The following is a 22,162-nucleotide window of genomic DNA, read 5'->3' on the forward strand; positions in this document are numbered from 1 at the left end:
CTTACTTTAAGCTGGATACTATTTTAAATTTGTTGAGTTAACCACAGATGGTGGATACACACTTTAGAACTTTTCTTTCTCACTGGAATTTATCTATGCTGTATGTTCCTAAATATCCCCTTAAATGCTTGCCACTTCATCTCTGTTGCCCCATCCCTTACCTAATTTGCCAGTTTGCTCTAGCTAGCTCTGTTTGCATACCCTCTAGTCTTGGACCCACTCTGCTCTGCCCTCAATCGGAAGGCAACATTCAATCATAATATGGTTGTTGCTACCAACTGGCACCTTCCTGGTGAAGTCCTTTATAGTCAGTGGTTAATGTTGAAGAGGAACTGTATCCCACAACCACAACTGGTTTCTTGCCTTTACCATGTTTTAATCTGTACGCAAGTGTCATTTGCATTTTAATTTCTTCAGGTTAGGTCATGCTTCTGCATTGTGCTATTACCACTATTAACTAACAGAGCGACCCTCACACCTTTTCCTAGCTACATGTCCTAACTACTGGGTAGATTCCCGACAGTATGGAAACAGGCCATTTGGCCCAACAAGTCCACACTGGCCTTCTGAAGATCTTCCTAAACATCATGTACCCTGCAGTTTTCAGGTTGTGATCTATATCATCCTGCAGCCAGGTCTCTGTAATGGCTATCAGATCATATTCAGTTCTATATGTAGTATCGGTTCACCTGTTGTGTTTTGAAAGTGATATATACTAAGATATAGAGCGTAAAGTTTATCCTTTTATTATTTTTCTAACCTTTAGTCTTATCTGCTGATTTCCTGTTAGATTTGTAAACTCTATCCTTTCTGTCAATGTCTGTCTGTCCTCTTTTACATTGTTTCATGAAGCACCTTTGGATGTTTCCTGGCCTTAAAAAGATGATATAAGTAAGAGCTGTCACTGCGATTGTTCTCTGTCTGGTTTTCCATTTATGAAGGTTTTGGCTTTGACTGGTTGGCCCAATGAGAGCAGTGCTGTTTGACGCTGAGCCAAGAATGTCTAACTTCGTAGAGAGCCGAGACTGTAACCAATCCTTCCTCCCATTGTGAAACTATTGAAAACAGAGGGATTGTTTTCAGTACAATAAATTGTGGTATTCCTAATCTGGGGTACGTCAGGTATAGATTCACTAGCTAGGATGATCCAGACAGGGAAGATATCCTATGCCTCGCAAGAGGGTGGGTGATGAAGCACATGTTCCGGTCTGTTTTTGTAGTTAATGTTTCCTGGAACAGGTCACCAGCCTGAAGCCAGAGGTTGTGGTTACTTCACGTGGAACCTGACCCACTCTCCCCAGCTGCCTGGAGGTGTGCAGGTTGACCCTCTGCCTGAATGGCCATGTTATGAGTACACCTTGCTGGCCTTTGAGTCCTGGAGTGGGACGGGAAGCCAGAGCTTTGGGTTCGGAGCGTGGGGCGGGGTGCCTGGCGTACCTCGCGAGGATGGCTTGGACGTGTGCTCAATCTGGAGGTGCACGGGCTTCAGAAAAAAAACATCTGGTCATCTGCTTTGATGGAAAGAATGCACTATTGGAGAGTTGCTGGCTCCCTGGTCTTCTCCTTAACTGTGAGGGCCAAAGTCTCTTTGTCTAACGGTTCCATCTTCATCCTGTCTGTGGTTATTATGTGGGAACATCAGCAGTCCTCTTCAGTTTTTCCATGGTTGATGTCAAAATGACTCTGCTTTACTCAACTTGTTTTGGGTATTGTTTTTGCTGAAGACTTTTCCTCAGTTGGATTGTGAACGCCCACTTCTCTTGAGGACAGGATCCTGTTGAATGTCTGCAGGTATCCGAGAAAGAGTGTGCGATTCATGAGCGCTCTTCACAAACTTTGAGATGTCCGAAAACACTTCCACAGCCAATCGAGTTCTCTTTCAAGGCTTGTCTCTGTTGAAATGCAGGAGACCAGGCAGTCAGTTTAAACACAGCACAGTCCCACAAGGAACAATGCGATAAACCAGGTAATCTGTTTAGTGAAATATGAAGAGAAAATGCTGGAGAAACTCAGCAGATCTGGCCACATCTGTGAAGGGGAGAGACAGGATTAATGTTTCAGTCCAATATTACTCCCCTTTCGAATGGCAAAGGACTGGAAAATGGTGTTTCTATGATGTTGACAGAGGGATCTCATCTTTTGGATAGTGGCTCCAAGCCATTCACCATCCTGACTTGCAAATATATCGCCATTCCTTCACTGTCACTGGGTCAAAATCCTGGAATTCCCTCCCCACTTCCAATACTCCTCCTGGCCTTTAACCCGCTCTTGACTTCTTCACTGAGAGCTGGTGATGTGACAACCAGCCACCTTCATTTCTCCGCTCCCATCACCCGCTCTAACGTGTCTCCCTCTGAATTCACTGCGCCCTCACCCCCTCCTCTGTCAACATCGGTTTCCAGCCCCTTTCAGATCTCAGGAAGAGTCACACCAGATTTGAAACGCTAACCCTGTTTCTTTCTCCTCAATGCTGCCAGACCTGCTGAGCTCCCCCAGCATTCCCTGTGTTCACTTCAGATTTCCAGCATCCGTGTACACTGCAGTAGTTCAAGAGGGGACACAGCATCATCTGTGGGAGGTCACATCCTGTGAAAGAGTGAGCAACAAATTAGGAATGAGCAGCCAGCACTGGTCCTGCCAGCAGAGCTTACATCTTCAGAGTAATTCTCTTTTCAATGTAAGCAATAGACTGAGGGTGAAGAAGACCTTTATCCCCCAATTCCCAGATTACCAAGCCAAGCTGAACAAGATTTGATTGCGTTCAGGATCCAGATCTTCACCGCCCTCCCTGGAAAATGAACATGAAACACTCACCTGCCCTTCCTATCGCTAATCCTCTTCCCTCGGGCTACTCCCTGATGCTGAGGCGGCTAAACGGCAATCTCGCAACTAACACTGCCATAAGGAAATGCTTGGCAGGTTTGTGGCAATTTCCACTCGCACAGAACCATCTCAAAGTGGCCTGCAAGCCAACCAAGTACATTCGGAGTCGCGTGGTAACGTAGGAAACATGGCTGCCAATTTGTGCACAGCAAGATCCCAAAGTATGCATCGAAACGAAAGCCCAAACAATCTGCCACAGTGCAGTTGATTGAGGGATAAATCTTGGCCAAGGACCCAGGGTAACCTGTCAAATCCGCCCAAAAGAGCACATGGGACATGGCTTGACATCGCATTTGGATACTCAGCAGTGCAGCACTTGCATTGTTCGAGAAGATCGTGTGTAATTATGAGTTCCTTCTCTTCCTTACTTTCCAAACCTTTCTACGGGCAGTCCGTTCCTAAGCAGTTTCTCCAATGTAATTCCTTTCGTGCGTGAGATCAGCCTCTGCTGCTTGACTGAGTCCCTCACTAACAGTGAAACATAAAAACAGAAGGAGACCGTTCAGCCCATTGAACCTGTTCACTTAGATCACATTGATCTACTTTCTCTTTCATACCCAGCTCGGTTCTGTTCCCTTATCCACCAATCTCTCAATCACAATGTTTGGAATTATCAATTGACCCCTATCCTCAACAGGTTCTGGAAGGGAGGGTTCCAGATTTCCATTCCCCTTTGTGTGAGGATGAGAGTGGATTGGCTCTTGTTTAAAGTCCTGCCCATTGTTTGGGCCTGCCATCCACCAGAGGAAACAGTTTCTCGTTTTGCCTCAGTTGAATGAATCTTCAGGCAAAGGTGAGGGCTGCAGATGCTGGAGATCAGAGTCCAGATCAGAATGGTGCTGGAAAAGCACAGCAGGTCAGGCAGCATCCGAGGAGCGGGAAAATCGACGTCTCAGGCAAAAGCTCTTCATCAGGAATGAAAGGGCTTCATCATTCCTGATGAAGGGCTTCTGCCCGAAACATTGCTTTTCCTGCTCCTCGGATGCTGACTGACCTGCTGTGCTTTTCCAGCACCACTCTGATCTGAATGAATCTTCAATCTGCTATATTCAAAGTGTCATCTGTGCAAACTGTTCTCAGTTACAACCTTTTCCTCTTGGTGTCATTCTGATAACTGTACTACACCCCCTCACAGGATCTACGTAATGCTCCACACATGGCCTCCCCCTTGTGGTAGAAAGATAGTGATTGGTAAATCATAAAATATAAGAAATTGGAGCCTGATAGGCCTCTCGAACCTGCTCTGTTGTACAATAAGACCACGGTTGATCTAATTGTGTCCTTAACTCCAACGTTCAAACCCTGTCTAATCAGCAACCTACCTCCGTTACTGTCCAAAACGTAATAACCTTCTGAGAGGAGAAACATGGGAGACCCCCTTGTTCTGAAGCCATGCTTTCTAGTGCTGGATCTCCTAGTGGGGGTAGGTGGAACATTCTCAGCATCCACTTTTCAAGACCGCTCAGCCTTTCCTATGTTTCAGTGTGATCCTTCGAAACTGCAGTGAGTGTGGGCCCCACATGGATCTTGGAGGGCATTTGGAGAAACCTCTTTACCCCTGGGGGTAGTGGGAATGGCAAACTTGCTACCGAAGGGAGTGAATGTCACAGATACATTTCAGGCGAGTTAGATCAACACATGAGGGAGAAAGGACAGGAAGGATATGTTCAAAGGATGAGTTGAGGTCGGAGGCCTCTGTGCGGCATTGACACTAGCATGGGCCGTGAGGGCTGAATGGCCTGTTTCTGTGCTGAGCGCCTGTAGACGTGTCTACAGCCATCATTTTTCTTCACCTAAGGGATGCATATTGACTCAGAGCTTCCCATAGCCCCCACGCACCCCTGGGGGAGTGAATGTTTCACAGAAATGCTTGTGACTGTACTGCCTGCACTCTGGGCTGTGGGAAAACACAACAGCTATTGCTGTAACCTGAGCTGAATTAGCCCCAGTAGAGAGGACAGCTCATCCTGTGCAACCAAACTGAAGTGCAATTTGCTGTGACCAATGTAATCACCAGTGTGGAGGATTCCTCACATGAAACCACTGGATTGTCCCCTCTCCATAAACTTGCAGATGTTTTCAATTTTTCTCCATTAGACATTGAGATTAATATGAGAAAGTCTTGCTGAGTGCTCCTGCTGTTTTAATTCTTTCCTCTCTGCACTCTTTTTTTAAACACACGCACAGGCACAGCACACAGTTCCACCTCACTGTCCTGAAGGATGCTTTCTCCCTGACAGACTGAGAATCTGCCCAAGTGTTGCTGTCTTTCTCTCTCTCTCTCTCTCTCCCTCTCTGTGCCTGCCCTCTCTCTCTCTCTCTGTGCCTGCCCTCTCTCTCTCTCTGTGCCTGCCCTCTCTCTCTCTCTGTGCCTGCCCTCTCTCTCTCTCTGTGCCTGCCCTCTCTCTCTCTCTGTGCCTGCCTCTCTCTCGCTCTGTGCTTGCTCTCTCTTTCTCTCTCTCTGTGCCTGCCCTCTCTCTCTCTCTCTCTGCCTGCCTGCTCTCTCTCTGTGCCTGCCCTCTCTCTCTCTCTCTGTGCCTGCCCTCTCTCTCTCTGGCTCTCTGTGCATGCCCTCTCTCTCTCTGTCTCTCTGTGTCTGCCCTCTCTCTCTCTCTCTGTACCTGCCCTCTCTCTCTCTCTCTCTCTGTGCCTGCCCTCTCTCTCTGTGCATGCCCTCTCTCTCTCTCTCTCTGTGCCTGCCCTCTCTCTCTGTGCCTGCCCTCTCTCTCTCTCTCTCTCTCTGTGCCTGCCCTCTCTCTCTGTGCCTGCCCCCTCTCTCTCTCTCTCTCTCTCTGTGCCTGCCCTCTCTCTCTGTGCATGCCCTCTCTCTCTCTCTGTGCCTGCCCTCTCTCTCTCTCTCTGTGCCTGCCCTCTCTCTCTCTCTCTGTGCCTGCCCTCTCTCTCTGTGCCCTCCCTCTCTCTCTCTCTCTCTCTCTGTGCCTGCCCTCTCTCTCTCTCTCTGTGCCTGCCCTCTCTCTCTCTCTCTGTGCCTGCCCTCTCTCTCTCTCTCTGTGCCTGCCCTCTCTCTCTCTCTCTCTCTGTGCCTGCCCTCTCTCTCTCTCTCTGTGTGCCCTCCCTCTCTCTCTCTCTCTCTCTCTCTCTGTGCCCTCCCTCTCTCTCTCTCTCTCTCTGTGCCTGCCCTCTCTCTCTCTGTGCCTGCCCTCTCTCTCTCTCTCTCTGTGCCTGCCCTCTCTCTCTCTCTCTGTGCCTGCCCTCTCTCTCTCTCTCTGTGCCTGCCCTCTCTCTCTCTCTGTGCCTGCCCTCTCTCTCTCTCTCTCTGTGCCCTCCCTCTCTCTCTCTCTCTCTCTCTCTCTGTGCCTGCCCTCTCTCTCTCTCTCTGTCTGCCGTAGAGGGATTACAGTAAAGGCTATAGCAAACTGCAATGGCTCGATTGTCTCCTCAGGAGGGACTGAGCAAACTGGGCCTATTTTCTCTATAGACTTTAGAGAAATTAGAGCTGATCGCATTGGGACGTGCAAAATTCCTGTCAGGCTCAACTGGACAGTGGAAGGATTTCCCTTGGTGGCCGAGGTTGGGGGTGGGGGTGTGTGGAGCGGAGGGAAGAGATCTTGCAGGAAGGGATTTGAAAACAGGAATGAGAGTCTCCTGCTTAACCAGTGGCTGTTGTAGGTCAGAAAGCACAGGACAGAGGGGAGTGGGACAAGGCGAATTGCTCCCGCAGAGGGCCAACACAGACACAAGAGGCCGAGTGGACTCCTGCGCTGTAAACTGTCCGGTGTGTGAACGGCACTTTTTTGTACCAATTCAGATCAGGGCAGCAATGGGTGCTGTGGAGTGCCGTGTTGCAGTCTGCACTGTGGAATTTATTAGAGGCGACTGACAAAAGCTGTCTGGATTTCTGTACTCGTGTTTAAAAATAGCCCGAGATATTGCACTTCCCCTGTACCAGCTTGAGTTAGACTTGCTCTTGTAACCTCTGTTGCCCATTTATATTTTGAGAAATATACAGATACAGTGGTCTTAAATGTCAACCATCTAAGTCAAGGATGTAGTTGGTGCTACAACGTTTCACTGATTCCTCTGTTCCAGGTGAGAATCAGGGATGCAGAGCTTGGATCTTGCTGAAGAGAGGGATGTGTTGCTGAAGTTTTGCACGTTGCACTCATCAGGCTGAATACAACACAACTTCAAACAAGCACAACTGCTTCTTGCACAGGAGATAAGGCCTTGGCTTTGCTGTCGAGAAAAGAATGAGGAGCTCTCGGCTGCCCAGAGGCACACCCTTTTCTCCTGCAATGCAAATTGTTGTGATTGTTTGCAGTTTGGCATTCTTGCATTAGTCCTGATGAGCGCAGAAGTGACACATCTCTCTATCCAGCTCGTTGCATGGAAGGTACAGAAAACTACAGGCTGTTCGGGACTCTGCAACCTTTATACATACCTCCGCTTGTAAATGCTGCCCCAAACTCTGACCCGTGTATACACTGTACATGCCAACATTATCACCATCCCATGTTTGAAACAGAGCAGGGAGTCCTTCTGTCCTGGCCAACATTAATCCCTCAATCACCATCTCAAGACAACACAGTAAATCTGCTCATTGTCACATTGCTTGTTTGTGGGAGTTTGCTGTGCTCCAATTGGCTGCCACATTTCTGAATGTCTTAGAATAGTAACTATGTTTTGAAAGCTGTGACTTGCTTTGGGATAACCAGTGATCGTGAAAGGCACTACAAAAATGCAACTCTTCCTTTCTTTTCTGTTTCACCACACTTGGCAAAAATCATTGCACAGAGCTCTATAAACAGCAGCTAGACCCAGGGCAGAGCTCCTTCATTCTGGGACGTGAAGTGTTGCCTATGTTTGGTCTGTTCTCCAGGAACGCTCAGTATAATTGGTTGTGAATTCCCCGTGCCAGACCTGCCGTCACTTTGGGACTGAGAAGGTGGTGATCATCTTTGCAGTATCCACTTGGAAATCCCCATGGTATTCCAGACCTTAGCAAACGTCTTGGTAAATGTTAATGACTAACAGTGCATTAGTGGCCACAAGCCTGCTACCGCACTGCGTGTTTGCAAAATTCAACACAACCACAGACTTCTACGAAGAATGGAAGAACTTGCATTTATATAGCATCCTTCCATGTGCTCAGAAGATCTGAAAGCACCTTGCCAACAGCTTCAGGTCTTGGCTGTGGCTCAGAGGGTAGTATTCTCACCTCAAGGTCAGAAGGGCAGGAGTGCACGTCTCACTCCAAGGAATTGAGACCGTTAAGCAGGGAGCGCTACAAGTCCATCAGAAGTGCTATCTTTCAGACGAGTTGTTAAGACAAGCCTCTGCCTGCTCTTTCTGAAGAGATAAAAGGTACCACGTCTCGGAATCATGGAGGAGAGTTCTGCCTGGTGTCCTGGCCAATATTTATCCCTCAGTCAGCAGCGACTGAAACAGGCGCACGATCCCATCACCACTTGTGGGATCTTGCTGTGCGCAGTCTAGTTAGTTCCTTTCCGACCTGATAACAGGGACCATGCTCTGAGACATCAGTGACTCGTTGTGCTGTAATGTTCTTCCCACAGTGATATCCCTGCCCAGTGCCCACTGCACCGGCCTGGTGTGTGTAAGGGATATCCCTGCGCAAGGCCCACTGCACTGGCCTGGTGTGTGTAAGGGATATCCCTGCCCAGGGCCCACTGCACCGGCCTGGTCAGTGTAAGGGATATCCCTGTCCAGGGCCCACTGCACTGGCCTGGTGAGTGTAAGGGATATCCCTGTCTATGGCCACTGCACCGGCCTGGTAAGTGTAAGGGATATCCCTGCCCAGGGCCCACTGCACCGGCCTGGTGTGTGTAAGGGATATCCCTACCCAGGGCCCACTGCACTGGCCTGGTGAGTGTAAGGGATATCCCTGTCTATGGCCACTGCACCGGCCTGGTAAGTGTAAGGGATATCCCTGCCCAGGGCCCACTGCACTGGCCTGGTCAGTGTAAGGGATATCCCTGCCCAGGGCCCACTGCACCGGCCTGGTGTGTGTAAGGGATATCCCTGTCTATGGCCACTGCACCGGCCTGGTGTGTGTAAGGGATATCCCTGTCTATGGCCCACTGCACCGGCCTGGTGTGTGTAAGGGATATCCCTGCCCAGTGCCCACTGCACCGGCCTGGTGTGTGTAAGGGATATCCCTGCGCAAGGCCCACTGCACTGGCCTGGTCAGTGTAAGGGATATCCCTGCCCAGGGCCCACTGCACTGGACTGGTGTGTGTAAGGGATATCCCTGCGCAAGGCCCACTGCACTGGCCTGGTAAGTGTAAGGGATATCCCTGCCCAGTGCCCACTGCACTGGCCTGGTGTGTGTAAGGGATATCCCTGCCCAGGGCCCACTGCACTGGCCTGGTGAGTGTAAGGGATATCCCTGCCCAGTGCCCACTGCACCGGCCTGGTGTGTGTAAGGGATATCCCTGCGCAAGGCCCACTGCACCGGCCTGGTGTGTGTAAGGGATATCCCTGCCCAGGGCCCACTGCACTGGCCTGGTGTGTGTAAGGGATATCCCTGCCCAGGGCCCACTGCACCGGCCTGGTGTGTGTAAGGGATATCCCTGTCCAGGACCCACTGCACCGGCCTGGTGTGTGTAAGGGATATCCCTGTCTATGGCCCACTGCACTGGCCTGGTGAGTGTAAGGAATATCCCTGCCCAGGGCCCACTGCACCGGCCTGGTGTGTGTAAGAGATATCCCTGTCTATGGCCCACTGCACCGGCCTGGTGTGTGTAAGGGATATCCCTGCCCAGGGCCCACTGCACCGGCCTGGTGTGTGTAAGGGATATCCCTGCCCAGGGCCCACTGCACCGGCCTGGTGTGTGTAAGGGATATCCCTGTCCAGGACCCACTGCACCGGCCTGGTGTGTGTAAGGGATATCCCTGTCCAGGGCCCACTGCACTGGCCTGGTGAGTGTAAGGAATATCCCTGCCCAGGGCCCACTGCACTGGCCTGGTGTGTGTAAGAGATATCCCTGTCTATGGCCCACTGCACCGGCCTGGTGTGTGTAAGGGATATCCCTGCGCAAGGCCCACTGCACTGGCCTGGTCAGTGTAAGGGATATCCCTGCCCAGGGCCCACTGCACTGGCCTGGTGTGTGTAAGAGATATCCCTGTCTATGGCCCACTGCACCGGCCTGGTGTGTGTAAGGGATATCCCTGCCCAGGGCCCACTGCACCGGCCTGGTGTGTGTAAGGGATATCCCTGTCTATGGCCCACTGCACCGGCCTGGTGTGTGTAAGGGATATCCCTGCCCAGGGCCCACTGCACCGGCCTGGTGTGTGTAAGGGATATCCCTGTCTATGGCCCACTGCACTGGCCTGGTGTGTGTAAGGGATATCCCTGCGCAAGGCCCACTGCACTGGCCTGGTCAGTGTAAGGGATATCCCTGCCCAGGGCCCACTGCACTGGCCTGGTGTGTGTAAGAGATATCCCTGTCTATGGCCCACTGCACCGGCCTGGTGTGTGTAAGAGATATCCCTGTTTATGGCCCACTGCACCGGCCTGGTGTGTGTAAGGGATATCCCTGTCTATGGCCCACTGCACCGGCCTGGTGTGTGTAAGGGATATCCCTGCCCAGGGCCCACTGCACCGGCCTGGTGTGTGTAAGGGATATCCCTGTCTATGGCCCACTGCACCGGCCTGGTGTGTGTAAGGGATATCCCTGCCCAGGGCCCACTGCACCGGCCTGGTGTGTGTAAGGGATATCCCTGCCCAGGGCCCACTGCACCGGCCTGGTGTGTGTAAGGGATATCCCTGTCTATGGCCCACTGCACCGGCCTGGTGTGTGTAAGGGATATCCCTGCCCAGGGCCCACTGCACCGGCCTGGTGTGTGTAAGGGATATCCCTGCCCAGGGCCCACTGCACCGGCCTGGTGTGTGTAAGGGATATCCCTGTCTATGGCCCACTGCACCGGCCTGGTGTGTGTAAGGGATATCCCTGCCCAGGGCCCACTGCACCGGCCTGGTGTGTGTAAGGGATATCCCTGCCCAGGGCCCACTGCACCGGCCTGGTGAGTGTAAGGGATATCCCTGCCCAGGGCCCACTGCACCGGCCTGGTGAGTGTAAGGGATATCCCTGTCTATGGCCCACTGCACCGGCCTGGTGTGTGTAAGGGATATCCCTGCCCAGGGCCCACTGCACTGGCCTGGTGTGTGTAAGGGACAGCGCCCTAAAGAGGCACTCTGCAGTCACCCAGACACAACACAGAATGCAGCAATTTCCGAGCACAATCTCACTGGTGTTTACTCTATCAGTGGTTGCTTCTGCTCCTGACGTGTATCACTCCTGGGGAGCACCGCTTCGGGGATTCCTTTCCTGTTCATTGCCATCTGCTCTGGCCTTGCATCGTCGCCCCGTTCTTTGTGACCCCTGGCCAGCCATAAACGGTGCCTTTGCTTCTCCCTGTGCCATTCCCACCCTGGTCTTTACAATCCTGCCCTTCTCTCTGAGCTATTCCAGTTTAAACGAAGGGGTTTTGACCCGATGTATCGGACAGGATTTTCACCAGTCGAGGTGGTACCGCGATCCAGGAAAATTCTCAATCTGCCAGAGTTCTTCTGTTACAAACACGTGCTGTTCGGTCTGGGGAAGGTGGGATGGATGGATGGATGGGGGCACTGGGTAGGCCTGTCCTGGTGAATGAGTGAGGCTGGTGACAAGGCCCGTTCTCAGGTCTCTGAGATTCTTCCCAGTTGTGTTAGAAGCCTTCACCCCTCCACCTAACACCCCACCTCCCCCATCATGACTCTGTCTACCTTCTGTGCCAACCCCTTCCCCCCCCCCCCACCCGTAGTCACTTCCTCTCCCACATCACCTCGCCACCTTCACCCTCATCCCGTGCCAAAGGGCCGCCGGGAATCTTGGAATCAGGCCCTGTGCGCCACAGAGTAGTTGCCACTTGTTGAAGGTCCAGGCCGTGATCTCTGTGTCCCTGCCCGCGTGGCTGCTGCCCGACCCGCTGGGCACCTTGCACCGTAGGCTGTTAGAATTCCAGCATTCGGCTGTTCCTCCTGGTTACAAATCCGTCTTTGATACTCACTGACCATGTTGGCGACCACGATAAAGGAAATGGCGAGTGTGCAAGGGTTCAAATGAGGAAACTAACTCGGGGGCGCGAAGATGGAGTCGATGAATGGGGTTAAGTGCAGTGGGGCCCACAGTGCGGCTTTTACGATATCCACCTGTCTCCGCAGCTCGAAAACAAAGGCCTGTTTAAATCCAGTCCCACATCCACATTCCGAGGGACAATGTCCTGCTTTGAGGCTGATTGAACCACTTGACCCAAGTCAGTTCAAAGTGTGGATTGTGCTGTTCAGTCTGTGCCAGCCCAGATCGCATAACTCTCGGTTGCTAGGAGCTGACAGGCCTGAGTTTGAACTCAACTCAATTCTCCTGGTTTCCTCTCCTTTGCATCGATTGTCTATCAGGGTCTTAAAAGGTGATGGGTTTCAGAATGACTTCAGAGACTGGGGAATGTAACCTAAATGGACACTGTCTTCCCAGCGATGTACCGAAGGAAGGCCTGCACTGTCCAAGGGCCTGGCTTTCAGCCGAGATGTTCCACAGAGGCCAGTCCAGCTGTACTCCCGCGGTACTCTTCAGAGCAGGGAGTTCTCTTCATGGGTCCTGCTCAGTGTTCACCGTACAAGCCATGTACCTGAAGCAGATTGTCATTATCCCATGGTTGTCACATTGCACCAATCGGCTGCCACCTTACCTTTCAGAAACTATCACATCTGAACTGACGATGAGTCGCCACGCCTGGAATCTCAACTCTGCTTCCTACCCACAGATTTGCTGAGTTTGCCCAGACCTCCAGCACCTGCAGTTCTTTCTTCTGTTTAAGTGCATTGGGCTGTGCTGTTGTCGGAAGGCGCTATAGAAATGGAATTTGTTTTCTCCACTCAGACGCCAATTCCTTTTGGAGAATCCTGTTTTCCTCGTTAACGCCCATGTTCCCTCCCCTCCCTCCTCCCTTTCTCTATTCTTCCTTCAGCCCTGTCCCCCCCAATTCCTCCTCTCCTTTGTTCCTTTCCTCCATCAATCCCTTCCGTCTCTCCTTCCCTGTCACTACTCCCTTCTTCATGCTTGCCTCCCACACCCCCCCTTCCTTTCCTTCCCTTCTACCATAGGACAAAGGCCGTGAAACGTAGGCGAGGCCCATTGAATTTGCTCCACAATTCGATGAGATCGCGGCCGATCTGATTGCCCTCAACTCCACGGCCTTGCCTTTTCCCCATGCCCCTTTCTGACTTAAAAACCTATTTATCTCAGCCTTGAGAGATACTCAAGGACCCAGTCGCCATCTGTGGGAGAGAATTCAACAGATTCACTTCCCCCCCGAGAGGGGAAACTCCCCCTTGTCTCTGTGTTAAGTGGAAGACCTGTTCTGCTGAGACGATGCCCCCTGGTGCTCCACTCTCTGAGTGAAGACAGCCTCTCAGCATCTACCCTGTCAAGCCCACTGAGACGTTTCAATAAGGTCGCCTCTCATTCCTCCGAACTTCAGTTAGGACAAGTCCAACCGACACAGCTCGTCCTCATAAGACAGTCCCTCCATATTCCAGAGTGAAGTTTCTCTGTCCTGCTTCCCGTGTCAATCCTGATGAAGAACTTAATGCTTGAAACGTTGACTCTCCAGCTCCTCGGATGTTGCCTGACCGGCTGTGCTTTTCCAGCACCACGCTTGTTGGCACAGCCTCCACTGTCAGTATACCTTTCCTTAGGTAAGGGACCCAAACCTGTTCACTTTATCCTAGCCTTGGTTTGACTAGTGCCTTGTATAAGACCTCCATAATTTTGTATTCCATCCCCTTTGAAATATCCACCTGCCTTCCCTCAAACTTGCGGAATGTGTATGCTAATGTTTTGCGAGTCGTGCACAAGGATCCCTCAAACCCGACAGTTCTGTCACTCCTAGCTGGTTGAAACCTTTCAGCAGAACCTCCTTTCCAGTCCTTTCAATGTTACTGGTAGCAACTGGACACCTGCCCTCCCCTGTCCGAGTTCCCCTCCAGCCCAGAGGAGATGTACTTAACCCAGGCAGCCAACCCAGCTATCAGACTTGCACTGACAGCTGCAGAGCACGGTATGTATCCCGCGAGCCAAGTTTTCACCTGCCACTCCAACACGGTTAATTCCACCGCCCACCTGAATACCTCCCTGCATCACGGTATCATGCTCAGTGCATTCATCCTCCATGTACTCCACCCTCTCATCTCCACAGCGCACAGGAACTTTGTCACTGCGGAGGCTCCTTGTGACCCCTGACCTGTCTCAGTTACAATCACACCACCCCGACCTGGATCACTGACCTAGTTTGAATTGAATCTCCGAGGTCTGTCCGCATCCTGGAACAAAGCATCCTTGTACCTTTGCCCTTCCCTGACGTGGTGCACTGTCGTTTTCCAGCTCTGAAGTTGCTCAAGCTGGAAATGTTGACTACAGATGTGTTCCCTATGGATCACCTTGGTGTTCAGAGGCTCCCAAGTGCTACAGCTGCAACACATCACCCGGCCTACCAGCTCGAGTGTATTTTATTTAAATAATAAACCACTCCGGTATCCCTGCCCTTTACACTTACAGAATTCCTACTTTGAACACTTCATTATATTTTCCCCTTCTTGATGTACCTCTATCAATCTCATATCTAACAAGTTATTTTGAAGAGAAGGGGGAAACATTAGAGATCAAAACACAAACTAATGGCTTTATTTTTGCTTTGAAGACTCAAAGTACTCACCAATCCTATTCATCAATCAGCTGCAGTGATTCAGTTCGCTCCCTCTGCTGCTAAATGCCTTAAGATGCTTCACTCGAGCGCTCCATTGTAAGTCACACTCCAATGCTAAGTCACACTAAGCTGGCTATTTATATGTGCTCCGCACACAAATGGCCACTCTGAGTTACTCACTGAGAATCCAGTGATTGTCACTTCTTAAACTGGGCTGCAGTTTCAACGTACCCACCAAAATCAGCCCATTGAAGGCTCACAGTGACGGAATTTTAAACTGCAAATTTTACTGCAATACCAACTACAAATTACAGTCTAAATTACACAAAATTGGTTTTGCATAAATTAGAGATTAAAATGCTTTCTTATCCAACACGTGCACATGCTGAGGCCAAGAGTCTTCTCTTAACTCCTTCCTTCTCATTGCCCCTCTGACCTTGCCCTCTGTATCTCCTTCCCCTCTCTATCCTCTCCTCCCTTTCAGTTGCTGGAGTGAATGCTGTGGATGGTATTACATTTTGGAGATATTGTATTTGGGATTGACAGTTACACCAGAGAAAGAAAGTGGTTAAGACATTGCACTATGGAGCCCCTTGCCAACTCCCTTTTGGTATCCTTCGATAGAAACTCGCTTCTTGAACAAACTCTGCTTTATTTACAGGTGACACCTCCTACGCACCATCTCCCAGAACACGCACCAGTGCGGCCCCCTCCCCTCACAATCGAACGACAGCATACCAGACCAGCTGAGGAGGGGAGCAGACGGATACAGGTCTCAGGAACAGACAGAGGTAGGAGTTCATCACTGGATTCCAGACACAGTTCCCCTTCAACAACCTCACTCTCATTTCAGTCTGTCACAGAGTGGGTGGCTCCATCACAGCCCCAGAATCCACTCCAACCCATCACCCCCTCGCTCACCCATCCCTCCCGCTCCCCATACAGCTCTGACAAGTGGAATATCTGAGGGACAGTGCCGAGGGAGTGCCACACTGTCGGAGGGTCAGCGCAGAGGGATTGCCGCACTGCCAGAGGGTCAGTGCCGAAGGAGTGCCACACTATCAAAGTGTCAGTACTGAGGGAGTGCCACACTGTTGCAGGGTCAGTGCTGAGGGGGTGCCACACTGTTTGAGGGTCAGCACCGATGGAATGCCACACTGCCCTGGGGATCAGTGCCAAGGGAGTACCATGCTGTCAGAGGGTCAATGCAGTGGGAGCGCTGCATTATCGAACAGTCAGTACTGAGAGGAGTGCTACACTGTCATAGGTCGTAATGAAAGAGTGCTGCATTGTCAGAGGGTCAGTACTGAGGGAGCGCTGCATTGTCAGAGGGTCAGTACTGAGGGAGTGCTGCACTGTCAGAGGGTCAGTACTGAGGGAGTGCTGCACTGTCAGAGGTCAGTACTGAGGGAGCGCTGCATTGTCAGAGGGTCAGTACTGAGGGAGCGCTGCACTGTCGGAGGGTCAGTGCTGAGGGAGTGCCGCACTGTCGGAGAGTCAGTGCTGAGGGAATGTTACACTGTCGGAGGATCAGTACTGAGGGAGTGCCGCACTGTCAGAAGGCCAGTCCTGAGAAAATGTTACACTGTCAGAGGGTCAGTGCTGAGGGAGTGCCGCACTGTCAGAGGGCCAGTCCTGAGGGAATGTTACACTGTCGGAGGGTCAGTGCTGAGGGAGTGCTGCACTGTCGGAGGGTCAGTGCTGAGGGAGTGCTGCACTGTCGGAGGGTCAGTGCTGAGGGAGTGCCGCACTGTCGGAGGGTCAGTGCTGAGGGAATGTTACACTGTCGGATTATCAGTACTGAGGGAGTGCCGCACTGTCAGAAGGCCAGTCCTGAGAAAATGTTACACTGGCGGAGGGTCAGTGCTGAGGGAGTGCCGCACTGTCGGAGGGCCTGTCCTGAGGGAATGTTACACTGTCGGAGGGTCAGTACTGAGGGAGTGCCGCACTGTCGGAGGGCCTGTCCTGAGGGAATGTTACACTGTCGGAGGGTCAGTACTGAGGGAGTGCCGCACTGTCGGAGTGCCAGTCCTGAGAAAATGTTACACTGTCGGAGGGTCAGTGCTGAGGGATTGTTACACTGTCGGAAGGCCAGTCCTGAGGGACTGTTACACTGTCGGAGGGTCAGTACTGAGGGAATGTTACACTGTCGGAGGGTCAGTGCTGAGGGAGTGCCGCACTGTCGGAGGGTCAGTGCTGAGGGAGTGCCGCACTGTCGGAGGGCCAGTGCTGAGGGAGTGCCGCACGGTCGGAGGGCCAGTGCTGAGGGAGTGCCGCACTGTCGGAGGGTCAGTGCTGAGGGCGTGCCGCAGGGTCGGAGGGTCCGTGCTGAGGGAGTGCCGCACTGTCGGAGGGTCAGTGCTGAGGGCGTGCCGCACTGTCGGAGGGTCAGTGCTGAGGGAGTGCCGCACAGTCGGAGGGTCAGTGCTGAGGGAGTGCCGCCCTGTCGGAGGGTCAGTGCTGAGGGAGCGCTGCACTGTCAGAGGGTCAGTGCTGAGGGAGCGCTGCACTGTCGAAGGGTCAGTGCTGAGGGAATGTTACACTGTCGGAGGATCAGTACTGAGAGAGTGCCGCACTGTCGGAGGGTCAGTGCTGAGGGAGTGCTGCACTGTCGGAGGGTCAGTGCTGAGGGAGTGCCGCACTGTCGGAGGGTCAGTGCTGAGGGAGTGCCGCACGGTCGGAGGGTCAGTGCTGAGGGAGTGCCGCACTGTCGGAGGGTCAGTGCTGAGGGAGTGCCGCCCTGTCGGAGGGTCAGTGCTGAGGGAGCGCTGCACTATCAGAGGGTCAGTGCTGAGGGAGCGCTGCACTGTCGGAGGGTCAGTGCTGAGGGAGTGCCGCACTGTCGGAAGGTCAGTGCTGAGGGAATGTTACACTGTCGGAGGATCAGTACTGAGAGAGTGCCACACTGTCAGAAGGCCAGTCCTGAGAAAATGTTACACTGTCGGAGGGTCAGTGCTGAGGGAGTGCCGCACTGTCAGAAGGCCAGTCCTGAGAAAATGTTACACTGTCGGAGGGTCAGTGCTGAGGGAATGTTACACTGTCGGAGGGTCAGTGCTGAGGGAGTGCCACACTGTCGGAGGGTCAGTGCTGAGGGAATGTTACACTGTCGGAGGGTCAGTCCTGAGGGAGTGCCGCACTGTCAGAAGGGCAGTCCTGAGGGAACGTTACACTGTCGGAGGGTCAGTGCTGAGGGAGTGCTGCACTGTCGGAGGGTCAGTGCTGAGGGAGTGCCGCACTGTCGGAGGGTCAGTGCTGAGGGAGTGCCGCACTGTCGGAGGGCCAGTGCTGAGGGAGAGCCGCACGGTCGGAGGGCCAGTGCTGAGGGAGTGCCGCACTGTCGGAGGGTCAGTGCTGATGGAATGCCGCATGGTCGGAGGGTCCGTGCTGAGGGAGTGCCGCACTGTCGGAGGGTCAGTGCTGAGGGAGTGCCGCACGGTCGGAGGGTCAGTGCTGAGGGTGTGCCGCACTGTCGGAGGGTCAGTGCTGAGGGAGTGCCGCACTGTCGGAGGGTCAGTGCTGAGGGAATGTTACACTATCGGATTATCAGTACTGAGGGAGTGCCGCACTGTCAGCAGGCCAGTCCTGAGAAAATGTTACACTGGCGGAGGGTCAGTGCTGAGGGAGTGCCGCACTGTCGGAGGGTCAGTGCTGAGGGAGTGACGCACGGTCGGAGGGTCCGTGCTGAGGGAGTGCCGCACTGTCGGAGGGTCAGTGCTGAGGGAGTGCCGCACGGTGGGAGGGTCAGTGCTGAGGGAGTGCCGCACTGTCGGAGGGTCAGTGCTGAGGGAGTGCCGCCCTGTCGGAGGGTCAGTGCTGAGGGAGCGCCGCACTGTCGGAGGGTCAGTGCTGAGGGAGCGCTGCATTGTCGGAGGGTCAGTGCTGAGGGAGTGCCGCCCTGTCGGAGGGTCAGTGCTGAGGGAATGTTACACTGTCGGATTATCAGTACTGAGGGAGTGCCGCACTGTCAGAGGGTCAGTGTTGAGGGAGCGCTGCACTGTCGGAGGGTCAGTGCTGAGGGAGTGCCGCACTGTCGGAGGGTCAGTGCTGAGGGAGCGCTGCACTGTCGGAGGGTCAGTGCTGAGGGAATGTTACACTGTCGGAGGGTCAGTGCTGAGGGAGTGCCGCACTGTCGGAGGGTCAGTGCTGAGGGAATGTTACACTGTCGGATTATCAGTACTGAGGGAGTGCCGCACTGTCAGAGGGTCAGTGCTGAGGGAGCGCTGCACTGTCGGAGGGTCAGTGCTGAGGGAGTGCCGCACTGTCGGAGGGTCAGTGCTGAGGGAGCGCTGCACTGTCAGAGTGTCAGTGCTGAGGGAGTGCCGCACTGTCGGAGGGTCAGTGCTGAGGGAGCGCTGCACTGTCAGAGTGTCAGTGCTGAGGGAGTGCCGCACTGTCGGAGGGCCAGTCCTGAGGGAATGTTACACTGTCGGAGGGTCAGTACTGAGGGAGTGCCGCACTGTCGGAGTGCCAGTCCTGAGAAAATGTTACACTGTCGGAGGGTCAGTGCTGAGGGAATGTTACACTGTCGGAGGGCCAGTCCTGAGGGACTGTTACACTGTCGGAGGGTCAGTACTGAGGGAATGTTACACTCTCGGAGGGTCAGTGCTGAGGGAGTGCCGCACTGTCGGAGGGTCAGTGCTGAGGGAATGTTACACTGTCGGATTATCAGTACTGAGGGAGTGCCGCACTGTCAGAGGGTCAGTGCTGAGGGAGCGCTGCACTGTCGGAGGGTCAGTGCTGAGGGAGTGCCGCACTGTCGGAGGGTCAGTGCTGAGGGAGCGCTGCACTGTCAGAGTGTCAGTGCTGAGGGAGTGCCGCACTGTCGGAGGGTCAGTGCTGAGGGAGCGCTGCACTGTCAGAGTGTCAGTGCTGAGGGAGTGCCGCACTGTCGGAGGGCCAGTCCTGAGGGAATGTTACACTGTCGGAGGGTCAGTACTGAGGGAGTGCCGCACTGTCGGAGTGCCAGTCCTGAGAAAATGTTACACTGTCGGAGGGTCAGTGCTGAGGGAATGTTACACTGTCGGAGGGCCAGTCCTGAGGGACTGTTACACTGTCGGAGGGTCAGTACTGAGGGAATGTTACACTCTCGGAGGGTCAGTGCTGAGGGAGTGCCGCACTGTCGGAGGGTCAGTGCTGAGGGAATGTTACACTGTCGGATTATCAGTACTGAGGGAGTGCCGCACTGTCAGAGGGTCAGTGCTGAGGGAGCGCTGCACTGTCGGAGGGTCAGTGCTGAGGGAGTGCCGCACTGTCGGAGGGTCAGTGCTGAGGGAGCGCTGCACTGTCAGAGTGTCAGTGCTGAGGGAGTGCCGCACTGTCGGAGGGTCAGTGCTGAGGGAGCGCTGCACTGTCAGAGTGTCAGTGCTGAGGGAGTGCCGCACTGTCGGAGGGCCAGTCCTGAGGGAATGTTACACTGTCGGAGGGTCAGTACTGAGGGAGTGCCGCACTGTCGGAGTGCCAGTCCTGAGAAAATGTTACACTGTCGGAGGGTCAGTGCTGAGGGAATGTTACACTGTCGGAGGGCCAGTCCTGAGGGACTGTTACACTGTCGGAGGGTCAGTACTGAGGGAATGTTACACTCTCGGAGGGTCAGTGCTGAGGGAGTGCCGCACTGTCGGAGGGTCAGTGCTGAGGGAGTGCCGCACTGTCGGAGGGCCAGTGCTGAGGGAGTGCCGCACGTTCGGAGGGCCAGTGCTGAGGGAGTGCCGCACTCTCGGAGGGTCAGTGCTGAGGGAGTGCCGCACGGTCGGAGGGTCCGTGCTGAGGGAGTGCCGCACTGTCGGAGGGTCAGTGCTGAGGGAGTGCCGCACTGTCGGAGGGTCAGTACTGAGGGAGTGCCGCACTGTCGGAGGGTCAGTGCTGTGGGAGTGCCGCACTGTCGGAGGGTCAGTGCTGAGGGAGTGCCGCCCTGTCAGAGGGTCAGTGCTGAGGGAGCGCTGCACTGTCAGAGGGTCAGTGCTGAGGGAGCGCTGCACTGTCGGAGGGTCAGTGCTGAGGGAGTGCCGCACTGTCGGAGGGTCAGTGCTGAGGGAATGTTACACTGTCGGAGGATCAGTACTGAGGGTGTGCGCACTGTCAGAAGGCCAGTCCTGAGAAAATGTTACACTGTCGGAGGGTCAGTGCTGAGGGAGTGCCGCACTGTCAGAGGGCCAGTCCTGAGGGAATGTTACACTGTCGGAGGATCAGTACTGAGGGAGTGCCGCACTGTCAGAAGGCCCGTCCTGAGAAAATATTACATTGTCGGAGGGTCAGTGCTGAGGGAATGTTACACTGTCGGAGGGTCAGTGCTGAGGGAGTGCCGCACTGTCGGAGGGTCAGTGCTGAGGGAGAGCCGCACGGTCGGAGGGCCAGTGCTGAGGGAGAGCTGCACGGTCGGAGGGCCAGTGCTGAGGGAGTGCCGCACTGTCGGAGGGTCAGTGCTGAGGGAATGCCGCACGGTCGGAGGGTCCGTGCTGTGGGAGTGCCGCACTGTCGGAGGGTCAGTGCTGAGGGAGTGCCGCACTGTGGGAGGGTCAGTGCTGAGGGAGTGCCGCACTGTCGGAGGGTCAGTGCTGAGGGAATGTTACACTGTCGGATTATCAGTACTGAGGGAGTGCCGCACTGTCAGAAGGCCAGTCCTGAGAAAATGTTACACTGTCGGAGGGTCAATGCTGAGGGAGTGCTGCACTGTCGGAGGGTCAGTGCTGAGGGAGTGCCGCACGGTCGGAGGGTCCGTGCTGAGGGAGTGCCGCACTGTCGGAGGGTCAGTGCTGAGGGAGTGCCGCACGGTCGGAGGGTCAGTGCTGAGGGAGTGCCGCACTGTCGGAGGGTCAGTGCTGAGGGAGTGCCGCCCTGTTGGAGGGTCAGTGCTGAGGGAGCGCTGCACTGTCAGAGGGTCAGTGCTGAGGGAGCGCTGCATTGTCGGAGGGTCAGTGCTGAGGGAGCGCTGCACTGTCGGAGGGTCAGTGCTGAGGGAGTGCCGCACTGTCGGAGGGTCAGTGCTGAGGGAATGTTACACTGTCGGATTATCAGTACTGAGGGAGTGCCGCACTGTCAGCAGGCCAGTCCTGAGAAAATGTTACACTGGCGGAGGGTCAGTGCTGAGGGAGTGCCGCACTGCCGGAGGGTCAGTGCTGAGTGAGTGCCGCACGGTCGGAGGGTCCGTGCTGAGTGAGTGCCGCACTGTCGGAGGGTCAGTGCTGAGGGAGTGCCGCACTGTCAGAGGGTCAGTGCTGAGGGAGTGCCGCACGGTCAGAGGGTCAGTGCTGAGGGAGTGCCGCACTGTCGGAGGGTCAGTGCTGAGGGAATGTTACACTGTCGGATTATCAGTACTGAGGGAGTGCCGCACTGTCAGAAGGCCAGTCCTGAGAAAATGTTACACTGTCGGAGGGTCAGTGCAGAGGGAGCGCTGCACTGTCAGAGGGTCAGTGCTGAGGGAGTGCCACACTGTCGGAGGGTCAGTGCTGAGAGAGCGCTGCACTGTCGGAGGGTCAGTGCTGAGGGAGTGCCGCACTGTCGGAGAATCAGTGCTGAGGGAGTGCCGCACTGTCGGAGGGCCAGTCCTGATGGA

At 54.2% G+C, this 22,162-nt stretch overlaps 1 protein-coding gene across 2 annotated transcripts in view; it reads left to right on the forward strand.

Moving 5' to 3' along the window:
• The window catches only part of col18a1a (collagen type XVIII alpha 1 chain a), a 323,813-nt gene that overhangs the window by 197,743 nt on the left and 103,908 nt on the right, over positions 1 to 22,162 (forward strand). For both annotated transcript variants that reach the window (XM_043693212.2, XM_043693211.2), the window contains one exon: positions 15,275 to 15,404. In XM_043693212.2, coding sequence (XP_043549147.2) covers positions 15,275 to 15,404 — 130 coding nt within the window. The remainder of the gene's footprint in view (positions 1 to 15,274; positions 15,405 to 22,162) is intronic.

Source organism: Chiloscyllium plagiosum, unplaced genomic scaffold, assembly GCF_037043375.1.
Source record: "Chiloscyllium plagiosum isolate Xiang-an unplaced genomic scaffold, Cpla_swu_hap1 HiC_scaffold_7, whole genome shotgun sequence".
Classification (NCBI taxonomy): Eukaryota; Metazoa; Chordata; class Chondrichthyes; order Orectolobiformes; family Hemiscylliidae; genus Chiloscyllium; species Chiloscyllium plagiosum.